Source organism: Notothenia rossii, assembly GCF_949606895.1.
Source record: "Notothenia rossii genome assembly, chromosome: 3".
NCBI lineage: Eukaryota > Metazoa > Chordata > Actinopteri > Perciformes > Nototheniidae > Notothenia > Notothenia rossii.
Genome location: NC_136901.1, coordinates 8,266,822 through 8,279,382, shown reverse-complemented (window position 1 = coordinate 8,279,382; position 12,561 = coordinate 8,266,822). Strand labels below are relative to the sequence as shown.

The window sequence follows — 12,561 nt, the reverse complement described above, 5'->3', positions numbered from 1 at the left end:
AAGCATACAGATGGAGACTGTCTGCTGCCAAACAGGGTTTACACATAAAGAGCTTACTCAAGCACAACAACATCAGAGATGCCTCCAAGACCGACCCGCCTTACGTAACCGTCGCTCATCCACACAATTTATAATCCTCTGTTGCTATGGATACGGCTCTCCCAACGGGCCCCCCCTGTATTAATGAATCCAAGCACAGAGCTAACAAAAATAAAATACAAAAATAATGGATGAATTATTAAAATAGATGCTTAAAGCAATGCAGAAACTGAAGGCAGAGCAGTTGTATTTGTATAAACACAGGAGAGTACAAATGATATTTCAGTGCAATAATATGGATGAATAGTTTAAAAATGTTGGATTAATGGTGAAAGTAACATGAAACCTAATGGGTCAATTGGTAAAAATGTATGTTCTCTCTTGGTATAGTTTGAAAATATGACCATGATCATCTCCATCCAGAATCAAATCCAAAATGTCAATTTGGTAACTTTCCTGAGCCTGGAGGTATGAGAGGAATCAGTGTGAGCAGAGCTGTGTGGTTAACACTCCATCTCAATGCAGATATATAGAAACTAGTTAGCATATCACAGTAATAAAGTCAGGTTAAACTAGCGAGTGGTGTTGCAGCTTCGCCTGTGGGTGGCTGCTGAGATGCACAATCAAATATAAAGTAATGAAAATAAAAGCAGATTGGATTAGAGGACGCTGTGGGGAAGGCATTTCATGTCGCAATGAGCAACACATGGATAAAAACCGTTGTTTAATTTTGCCACAAAACGCTGAATAATGGAAGGAATGTTAGTAATGTCGCAATACATCTGGCAGGAAAAGGATTTCTGTCATTGGTAATACAATATGACATGTTGATGGGTATATTAATTCAGCCACATCGCTAGCATGGATGTAAAGACTTGTATTTTATTTTAATGTACAACTATAAACCTAAAGACTAGTACAGAAACATTCAAGCAATGTAATAATGATAATACAACTACTGCTGCTAAGACACCTGAATCTTATCTTATCTTAATAAAAATGCAATGGTCAATAAAAATGCTACAGAGCCAGTACAAATAAATATAATCCTTTTTGTTTTATTCTGCAGTTATATGAGATGTACATTTAAAAGTATGACTACTGTACATTAGAAGTGCATATTACCAGAGGTGGAAAATGTACTTTAAAAAAGGGGAAGTACCACAGTGTAGGAATACTCTGTTACAAGTAAAAGTCCTGCAATCAAAATGTTACTCAAGTAAAAGTAGAAAAGTATTTTACTAAATGTACGTATTACTTTACACCTCTGCATATTGTACTACTACAGTGGAACAGCCTATAGGCTACGCCCATAGACGTCTTCCTTATTATTAACGTGCATAACACAAATACTATACCTTATCACTCTTTCATTACACAGGTCCCGCCCTCTGTGAATGCAGGGGGGGGTGCTCCATGTGACGCTGGGCTGGAACAAAAATCCAGTATGGCGGAATCTGTCAGGAGATGATTTTTTTGTCCCCCCCCTGCGCTGAGAAAAAGCCATGGGAGAGAAATAAAAGCTCTGCGGGACACATGCTGGGACGACTGGCTTCCGGGAGGCGCGTGTAGGTGAGTTTGCTGTGTGTTGTGTGTGTGTTTGGGATGAATGCGCCGCTTTGATGTTGATATTCATGCAGGGATGCGACGCGCAGACAGGATTCATCAAAACAATGTCCGGCTGAAGTTTCCCCCTCTGCTCCGCCTAGGCTTCGGCTTCCCGGTCACATTTTCACGGCTTCCCCTGAGCCTGAACCGTGTCTGCTTCTGGTAGGAGTATTTTGGCTTGCTAAAAGCATTTAGCTGGACATTTCCATACGGTTTGTTGCTCTGTAGCGGGCGGGAAGTGTGAAAGCAGTCAAAGGGGAGGAGGAGGAGGAGGAGGAGGTGGGGGGGTTGGACGGGCGATGTTTATTATGCCGATTGTTGCTGAGCTATTTATAGTACGCGGCCGAGCCTTAGGCTTTAATGCAATATACAGAGTGCTGCTAACACGCCTGTGTTTCCGTATACCCATCTTATAAGCGATACAAATACGTAAAATGAAGGTACGGGCCTGTGTGAGTGTGTGTGAGTGTGTGTGAGTGTGTGTGAATGGTTCGGGATGGGCGGTGGTAATTCTCTGCATGCGTCAATCTTTTTTTGTGAATGGGGGCGTACGGGTTGTTGGAGCAACATGAGAGCAGTTACGGCTGTTTTAAAGTGTCTTTAAGCTGCTTTTTTAGGAAGAAATATTAGACTTAGCTGGTGGTTTTTATCATTTCATAGCACAAGGAGTTTGGACTGGAGTCCACCCATCATTTTTTAACAGGCACAGCAGCTAGTGCCTTAATTAATGCAAGTAAGCACATTTTTTTGCTAGCTCTGGTGTTATTTCCCATCATACCAGCGGTTTTAACCCATTTTCCATGTCTTTGTTTTTATTATTCCTTCACTTTGGGGCTTCAGGGCTGGCTTGTCCCCCCAGATCTGTCACCCTGCATCAAGCAAGCTCTTTTTAGGGACAATGGCCTAGGACAGACACACATGAACACCCCTCCCGAGACAGATGAGACGCCCTGGGAGAATGGTGGTGCATGAAGCCCCCCCCCCCCCCGAAGTGTCTGTTACTCCCCGTGACATACACGACCACCCCCCTCCTCGCCTTGCTTTTTAAGTATGCGTGCACTGTGCAGTGACCGACTTTTTTGGGGGGCAATTTGTCCTGCGGCTGCACTGTCTGGCCTTCTTGTCTTGAGACCCACCCCCCTCAGTGTACACACACACACACACACACACACACACACACACACACACACACACACACACACACACACACACACACACACACACACACACACACACACACACACACACACACACACACACATGCATCCATGCTGCTTTTGAGGACCTCTGAGGCTCTACACACACAGGCGTGAACAAGCTTTGCTACCCCCAAGCCCCACGCCGCCCCCCAACCACCTTGCCCTAGGGCAGTTTTACCCCTTGTACTTGATGCTCTGGTCTCCACTTGTGATTACTTCTGACACTCCTGCTCCAGGCTCGAGGAATTCAGGGAGAATCTCGGAAAGAAAAATAACGATAATTTATTTCCTGAAATAGCAATCAGTTCCATCCACAAACAAAGAAAACAAAACAAGGAAAACTCGGTAAAATTCACATTTTCCATGAGACTAACAGCTTTCTCTGAATTGAAAGTAATGCATATCTTTATGTTCTTCTCTTGGTCTTTGAAAGCACCAGTCAAAATGAAACTATGTCTGAGACGAGAAATATACTTCCTGGTTGGTTTACAGGTTATTGCCCTGCTAGTATGAGCCTGAACAATAGATCCTATTTATTTTCCACTGTTGCTTGAAACTCAGAAATTAGTCATTTTAGCACTTCTGGAGGTCAATGGTTTTCTGATTGTGTTTTGGTTGTTAGCCTGAAACAATGTGTGTGGTAACACAAGCTGAAGAGATTTTGTAGTAAATACTCGACTGGTGAATTAAAAAACAATAAATGAGACGACTAAACATCATCACGCCCAACATTAGCCCTCTTTAACTTGGCGGTGGTGAAGTTAACTCATGTGACCCTGCTGTAGCCGAACGTTAGCTTTTTACTTTAATGAATTTGACAATTGTGTTCCTTACTCCCTTTTTTATCTTCTCTGATAGGTTGGTACCATTGCTGCCGATCTGGTTGGAGTAACCAAAGTCAAAAGCCGGATGGGGATTGGCTGCTTCTGCTGGAATTTTACTTCCTGTTTCCAGCCGTGAGAGACTTTTGACGTATCTTCCTGAATATTCAACACACATTCTTTTAAACACACACTCCTGGACATTGACAGTTTGGATAACAGCCTCCTGATTGCAATCTGCAAACACACATCTGTTCTGCAACACACACACACACACACACACACACACACACACACACACACACACACACACACACACACACACACACACACACACACACACACACACACCTGCGTTCTGTGTGAAGACACACCTGATCTGTCAGCGATGACATCACACAGCCACCAAGGTAAGTTCATTAGCAATAATATCATGCTTACTTTTATTTTCAAGGTGTATATTAATGTTCTTCTGCTAATAACACAATTTGATATTTTTGGGGGTAATTTCAGGTCTTTTGTGGCCACAGATAGCAAAGTTAGACCCATGTGTCCAGATAATAATTGGCTTTTTTATGAAACATCCACAGTTAAGTTTCTGGCTTTTTTCACCTCGGGCAGCTTGTAATTCATGGTTAGGGAAATTATTTCTAAAAGCCTAATGCATCCGTTTGAGAGGTAGAGTCGTTTACCGTGATTTAAGGGAGCAACTAATGTCTATTAAATAAGAGTTTAAGGAGTCAGTCTGACTTTAAGAGCATTTTTGCATCCCAGAACAATGAAAACTCTTGGGAAAACCTTAATATGTCAGCACAAAAATGATCCAAATCTTGTTTTTGATGCAAGTTAATGTTCTTCAAGGCCTTCCACGATAGTTTTGTCGGATGATATACAGCCATACCTGCCATATAGATGGATGACTATTTAGATTTTGAGCTTAAAAGCAATAACACTTTTATCTGGTCTTACGTCTGTTAATTAGATCAGTTTAATTTGACTAAGCTCCACAGGGTGAGAGAAAAAACCCCATAACACGCTCATTAAGAGTTTTCTCTTTGACACCATATCAAGTTCACTTTTGAAGCTTGAGTTGTGGATAAATAATTCGGTAAGCAGCTGGCAGATGAAGAGGTTAGCCGCGAATGCTGTGGTACCTGGCGGTGTCATCCATGTTTACTCTGTACACCTGGGAGTGTGTGCACTATAAATACCACAGCTGAGGTAACCAGCGGCCCTCGAGGGAGGTTAGCGAGCCTCAGCCGGCGCCGCTCCTACATCTCCATCACCGGCGCCTGAACGCACCACAGAGCGGATATTTAGGTTGCGGTCAAATAGTCAATTTTTCTTAGGAAGGTTCCAAGTAAAATGACCCGGAAGTGGTCATTTTGTGTCCTCTTTAGCTTAGGATACTCTGGACCACCTTTGACGAAATGAAAGGAGAAAATGCTGTCCCACAATACCTTGCAGCTGCAACATTTAAAAAGGCCCTATTGTGCTTTTTGGGGTTTTCCCTTTCCTGTAGTGTGTTGTATCGGTTTTTGTGCATGTAAATGGTCTCCAAAGGCTCAATTCCAGGCAGTGTGCATGTCAAATTAGAGGCACCAAATATGAACCTGAAAAAGAGCAGAATAGTTGACCTATTCCTTACAGTCCTTGTCCATATGCACCTTGTCATGGTGTCACTTTCCGCGTCCCCTAGTGCAGGGGTTCCCAAAGTGGGGGTCGCGAGAGGATTATAAAAATAAATTAAAAAATAAAAAATAGATTAATTTTTTTCTATTTTTTTTTAAAAATTATTATGAATAATATTTGCATAGACATTTTTTTTATTTGACAATCCACTAGCGCAGTGTTTCTCAATCTTTTTTTTTTCTGAAATTAATTCACTATCACCCCCCCCCCCCCCATGTCAACAGGGGGTCGCCAGTCTGGCACTGTTATTTTGGGGGTCGCGGGCTGAAAAGTTTGGGAACCCCTGCCCTAGTGGACCTATTGCATTACACTGTTAGATCAACCCCGGATTAGTGCGGCTCAACTGTTATCATTAGACAGCCCTTTCTAATTCCTTCACATGTTCACTCAGCTCAGGGTGGACCATTTAAGAAGTTAGCGCCATGAAGCCAAGCAATGCTCTGCTGTGGACCAGAGAAATGAGTTTGACAGTCGCTGACAGACTATTTGTTCCTAGTTAGATTTGGTTTGCAGATGAAAGACAAGGTATCTATTTTGACACGTTTGAAATCAACACAGACACAGGCACATCTTTTAAAAAAGTACCCCATGTTTCATGAATAAATAAATAAATAAATAGTCATTTGTAAGTCTTCCCTGCCTCTCTGATTGGCTTCATGAGTAAAACTGGCAAAAAGTCCCTTTAAAAAAAAAAAAAGACATTTAAACAGTCGTTCCGTGATTTTACAGTTCATTTCGAGCTTTATTATAAAAAATAGCTGTAGTATTATTTTGTATCACAGAACGGCTCTGTTGTGAGAAGACAAAGAGTGATATTGATTCAATGCCCAGATCTGAACTCAGCCAGGACAGGAAACGTCAGTCCTTCCTGGCCAGGGGCTTCATCAGCTGATAGAGCTGCTGTCCAAATACATTTGTTTTAATTTCCCACGCTGCCCTCCTCTACCTCCTCAGTGTGCATCCCACTGCAGGTCGTCGTAGCTGTGATCTTCTGTGAGTCCAGGAGAGACGCGTCGGAGCAGCAGCTGCTGTTTCTCACTGTCTCGTTGGGAGACGGCGACGGCCCTCAGAGAGCTGCCCAGTGTGGGCGTCAATTTGAGGTGTTGCTTCTCCAGTTTGAAAACAGCTCAGAGAGAAACTTGTTGGAAGTCGGTGCTCAGAGAGAGATGTTTAAAGATACGAGATGTGGGGGAAAACAGTACGGCCTTGTGGCACCTGTCAGAGTTGTTCCTCTAAACAAGTGTTCGTGGCAGTGATGTCTACAGAAGTCTCCTTTTTACAGAAGCATTCATTCTTTTGAGAAATAGATGCTGGGGAATTGATCTCGTGGCCTTCGCTTGCATCAGGGTTGTCTGCCGCTGTTAGATTTCATTAGTTTTTTAATGAGTGTAATTAAACAACATTGGCTTTGTTCTGGGGTGAACAATGAGACTTTCACATCCACGGCTTTGTTACACCCTGGTATCCAAAAGCTGGCAACTTTCTTTGCACTTATGTACCATCCTGGAGTGTGTGTGTGTGTGTTCATTCACACAGTTCATGCAGCAGCTGTGCGTGCCTGACTGTTTTTTTTGTTGTAATCTGTAAATGAGCTTACTATCACGCAGTGTTTTTCATCCAGCACTTACTCATTTTCTTTATTACAGCAGCAGTGGGATTTTCAGATTAAATATCATTTACCATAAATCTCTTCCTAGAAAAGTGAAATGTAAAACGCTTTGTCGGGTTTCATATTTCCCAGAACAAAAAGGGGGTCAGGCTGATATGCTCGCAGTGTTTGCGCAGGAGTGATCACCGTGTGTGCGGAGAGCTTTAGCACGTTAGCCGGACACATTTGTTTTACACTAGAGCTTAGCATTGAGCTAACATGTCGACCATGTTTGATTGAGCTGAGCGGTTTCTGTAAATGTCACGCTCAGGATGAAATTCACTCGCAGTTAGACTCAATGCAAACTCAAGCTGCTGCTGCACACATGCAAAACAGAAGCACATTTAAATTGAACTTTTTCAATTTCGGGGGTTCATCATCATGTATTTCCCATGATCCTCTGGGGCCTCTCTGTGGTTGTGGTCACCTTATCAGCTCCTGGTGACCCTAACAGATAAAGCAGGAAACCACACAAACCACATACTGGAGAAACATAAAGATGATACTCTCTCTGAAATTAAGGGATAATGTACAGAATTAAGGGATAATGTACAGAATTAAGGGATAATGTACAGAATTAAGGGATAATGTACAGAATTAAGGGATAATTTACAGAATTAAGGAATAATGTACAGAATTAAGGAATAATGTACAGAATGAAGGGATAATGTACAGAATGAAGGGATAATGTACAGAATTAAGGAATAATGTACAGATGGGTATGAACTGTCTTTATTAATACAGTAAAGAAAGGAACCATAAGGCCATAATTCACCACTCATGTTGGCTTTTGCCACCATTGTAAGCAAAGAGACTTCGTTGTGAATTTGATGCAGGCAATATAAAATGTAAGTGAGAGTAATTCAATAAATAAATGTGAAGGGCAGGCATGCTCCTCAGGTGTCTTTCTAAAGAGGGGGAGGTGAAGCCGCTCGCTGGCAGCCTTTTTGTTTTCATCTTAGTCAGAACTGCACCGGCTTTCCAGGAAAGTCTGCAGTGTTTACCGCTGGAGAAAGAATTGGATGAGTCATAGAGACACACACACACACACACACACACACACACACACACACACACACACACACACACACACACACACACACACACACACACACACACACACACACACACACACACACACACACACACACACACACACACACACACACACACACACACACACACACACACACACACACACACACACTCTGAGGCCAGTAAGTGCAAGGTCCTGTCAGTGATTATTTGTGAATGAGGGTTTGAACTTTGTATGGTTATATGCAAAAAGTTAAATGATAATGCACCAACTCTACCAGAAGCAGCAGCAGGGTACAATCTGCTCAAATATTTTACGGTGTAATTTTGAAGGGTGTGTGTGTGGGCGTGAGCGCCTTTTTATGGTGGTGAACCGGTGGACTTGACACACTGCTCTTTCCTCGAAGGCTTAACGGTATCTAGGTTACAAGCACAACCGTTTTTTAGCTTTACACAACTTTGAAACACATTACAAACAGCGAGGAGAATAGAATAATCTGCACGGTCAGGAGATTGCATCAGTCTGGTTTCTTTACTCGTAGTGCAGGCTTTGTCAGATCTCAGTCCTGTGCTGACTCGTCAGGTTGTTTTGGCATTAATCAAGATTAGCTTTATGGGCGCTTGTTAAAGGGAATTGTTTTCTACACCTGCCAGTTTCCATTGGACTATTTGGATATCGAAACCCCCTCCCAACTGCTGGGAATTTCTACTTTCATAGATACCAAATCCATTATTGCCCAAAAGCAACATGTAAACCTAGAGCTTGCGTTATGGCGCTTTATCATTGGCCACATGTTTTTTTCCTGGTAATCACATTTCATTTTCTATCTGTCACAGTATGTGAGCTGACATTGACAAAAAAACTAAAGTAGTGGTTAAGGCTGCTCGATTATGGCAAACATCATAATCTCGATTATTTGGGTCAATAATTGATATCACGATTATTAAAAACGATTATCCATTTACTTTGAAAACATCAATTTATTGGAGACATTTTTTTTTATTGAAATGTATGTTTTTAACAGTTGATTACCCTGAACTTTAAGTATAATTCAACTGAAAAACCAGTGAAACAAACAAACAAACAAAGTAATAATAACAATAAAAAAATAACTTGTTTTCGTAATCGTTGCAAGCCATAATCTTAATTGCGATTACAATACGATTAATTGAGCAGCCCTAGTAGTGGTAGATAAAAAGTAAAAGTACCTATATATTATTATCAAATACTTCATTCTTAGTAAAAGTACTGCATTTAAGTAAACAAACAGAAGTATTGTCAGCTAAAAAGTACTAGTTCTGCAGAAAAAATTGCCTGCAATGTATTATTATCAAGTATATGAGATACTATTATATTATTATCATATATTATTATATTATAATACTTTTCCCTATTTTTAGTACTTCGCCCACAACTGAGCAATTTACCGTCCCATCTTTGGGTCTCACCCCTGTGTTTGATCAACTCTGTGTGCAGTACGGATCTCTGGATGCCTATAAGTCTATATTATGGATTTGCTTTTTATTACACCTGCCAGATACTATTAACGCTGCTGCAGCGGCATTATAGAGATTCAGGGACCGACTTTAGGGCGCACACCAGGAAGAGGAACCTGAAGTGCCCTTTAGCAAGGCTCATAACTCCTACCTGGTCCAGCAGAGCTGCCTCAGAAAGGCCTCCACAGACATATGTTAGAAAGAAGAGAGAAAAGAAGCTTCCCAAAAAGTTAGTTGAATCTATACGCCTACTGCCTGAATCTGCTTTATGGGTTTCTCTTTATTTGGTTCATTTGTTCTTTTTTTCATTCAGTAGGTGACCCTATATGTTCATAAAATACTGTGTGTGAGCTTAACTGTATGCATTCAACTATAAGGGAGCATTTTCTGTCCTGAGTTACATTTCATTACATTAAAATGGCTCATGCATGACATTTAAATTTCTCTCATCCTCTTATCTGAACACACACACATCACACACGCTGCTCCGCTCCAGGGGTGATGGGGTTAAAAGTTTTCGCTGCAATAAAAAGGGCCCGGCTTATCCCTGAGTCTATATTTAGAAACACACACAGGACATGTTCGTGCACGCATACCGAACAAACAATCATTATATTTGTTCAGAATGAGTGCATCTTTTTTGTCACGTCCGTCTAGTATCCACTTATGCTGTCTCTAAAGAAGACATAAATATGTTTTGTTCCTCTACCGGGACATGTCTCCATGCTTTAATGTCCAAAAATGTCTTTATTTGTCTCAAACTGCCTCTTTTCACCCTCTGTCTGAAACCAGAGCCCAGTCTGCTCTGATTGGTTAACTGGCCGGCTGTGTTGTGATTTATCAACCGCTTAGAGATGTCCCGCCCCTTATGCTACTCCCACACATGCACAGAAACCCTATTTAAAGGGGAATCCCCGAATAGTGCAACAGGGCCTCTTTAAATGTCCTACGACTGATGAAATGTTATCAGATTTCAGAAGGCATTTGTGCGCCGCGTTCCCTCCTTCTGCCAGACGCTGCTGTCCTCTCATGTGCGACCAACCTGGCGGCACAGAACAAACCCAGGGGGGTCTCTTGTGCAACGTCCGACCCCTTATTTCACAATCTCTGCTTTGTCCTCCTGCAAATTGAGCGCGGCGCCCATACCGTCCCGCCACACCCATCCCCCGTGTTCTAAAAACAAGCATCCAATTACGGCCTGTCTACGGGGTGTATGTCATCAGAAGAGCTCTGTTTTTAATTGGCGTTAGGACAGAGACGGCAGAGAGGGAGCATGAGCTAATGAAAGGAACGGGACGCGTCTTTTGTCCCCGTGTCTTTTGTCTCGAGGTACGGGATACACTTGCCAGCGAGCTGTCGGCGGCAATTACGGTTTACACTCCCGCCTCTGAGCCTTTTCCCTGTGCCTTTTGACATGGGGCTGCACGGTGCCAAATCCCAGATACTAAACCGTGCACCTGTGACACTGCATGCATTGTGGGAAGTCACGTGCTTTAGGTAGTAAGGCCGAGATACTGACGCTTTAACATTAAATCACAACTTTCACAAAGCAGCTCAAAACTTTCACAAATACGCCGGGCCGAATTACATACTGTGATTCTCCCAGCATGCCTCGAGGGTCAGACAGTTGTGTATATATGCGACTGTTCACGGGGGGTGCAAACTGTTCAGGGGTCACCCGTCCTTATCAGCCGCCGTGACGTCAGTCTGGCGCCCTCGGGAAGCAAATTTGCGACCCAGAGGAAAATTCTCTTCAAGGAGAGGCGTGTTTGATTAATCGTATTGTTCCTGTCTGGTTCACCTTGCTTTGCTGGAGTCACCCTGGACGAAGCAGCCAGAAAAGGGAAGTGCCTTGAATGTAATGAGGCTGGAGCATCCTTCCTCACTTTTCACTGTCTCTCTTTATTAAATAACATAGACTAAATATCCATATGTGCCAGAACAAAAGCCCAGGATACATATCAACTGTAATCACACTGTGAAACCTCTCATTTTGCCCTAATATGTGCAACATTGACGCATTGCCTCTCGTCATGCTTTAAGCTGCACAAATACTGGTCTGAATTTAGATAAGGACCCACTGTCTTTAAACGGGACACATTCTGCTCATTTTCAGGTTAATATTAGCATTTTGTGCTTTTTTGTGTCAAAGCGAACTATAAAGAAAAATAAAAGCCTAAGTGCAGCAGAAACACATTATACTATTACATTCAAATGCATTTACAAACAGTCATTAAGAAGCCAAGAGAGTAAAGTAAAAATCCATATGAATATCTATTTGATTTAATCTTAAAAAGGCTTCTGTTAACACGCAGCTCCAACTCATCCAGATTTCTCCATGCAGCAGACTCCCCTAGTTAGCTCATTTCTCTTCCCCATTCACAGCGCCCATCATAACACGCGTGTTTTCAACAAGAGGTAGCTCTCTGCCTGAGGCTAGCCGCGGCTATTTATAGCTCCCTGTCTCCCGATGCTCGCCCAGTGGGAGAGGGGAGCGAGGAGGATGGAGGAGAAAGAGGAGAAGAAAGAGAAGGAGGGAGGGAGGGGGCTGCCGGGTAACTAGGCTACATCCAAGATTGATGGACCCCGCTGCCGAGTTACAGGGTGCTTCTCTGCGGCCGCTGTGTTCGCGGTTCGTCGCCTCGTAACACACCTGCACGTGCCTCTCAGGTATCCGCCTTGTGGTCTGGACTGAAAGCGCTTTGTTGAAACTAACCGCAAGTTCTCCACTCTGACTCCCCACACTTAACGCGCAGATGTAAAGCAGCAACCGGCAATTTGCGCCAACAAGCCGGGCGTTGAGTTACCCCGCAAGCCACAGGTGTCATCACACACACCTCATTTACATTGCAAAACCCAGGAAGTGTGTGTGTGTTGTTTGAATAGGCCCATTTCGTGATATCAGCTGTCATTGATGTGTTTGTTTTGGAGAGGCTGCTTTTGCAATATGTCCAAAACACTGCAGGTGTATGTCCCCGCTGATTTGACCCATCCGAATTTGAATAGCACCTGTTTGTTTTCT

General features: G+C 42.8%; 1 protein-coding gene across 3 annotated transcripts in view; it reads left to right on the top strand.

Moving 5' to 3' along the window:
- Positions 1-1,385: 1,385 nt before the first annotated feature.
- LOC307031007 (histone deacetylase 4-like) overlaps positions 1,386-12,561 on the top strand; it is a 40,969-nt gene continuing 29,793 nt past the window's right edge. For 2 of the 3 annotated variants that reach the window (XM_079667698.1, XM_079667695.1), the window contains exons 1-2: positions 1,386-1,611; positions 3,705-4,077. In XM_079667698.1, the coding sequence (XP_079523824.1) occupies positions 4,056-4,077 (22 nt within the window). In that variant the 5' untranslated portion in view covers positions 1,386-1,611; positions 3,705-4,055. Of the gene's footprint in view, positions 1,810-3,704; positions 4,078-12,561 lie in introns of all 3 variants that reach the window. The other variant, XM_079667696.1, reaches the window with a different exon arrangement.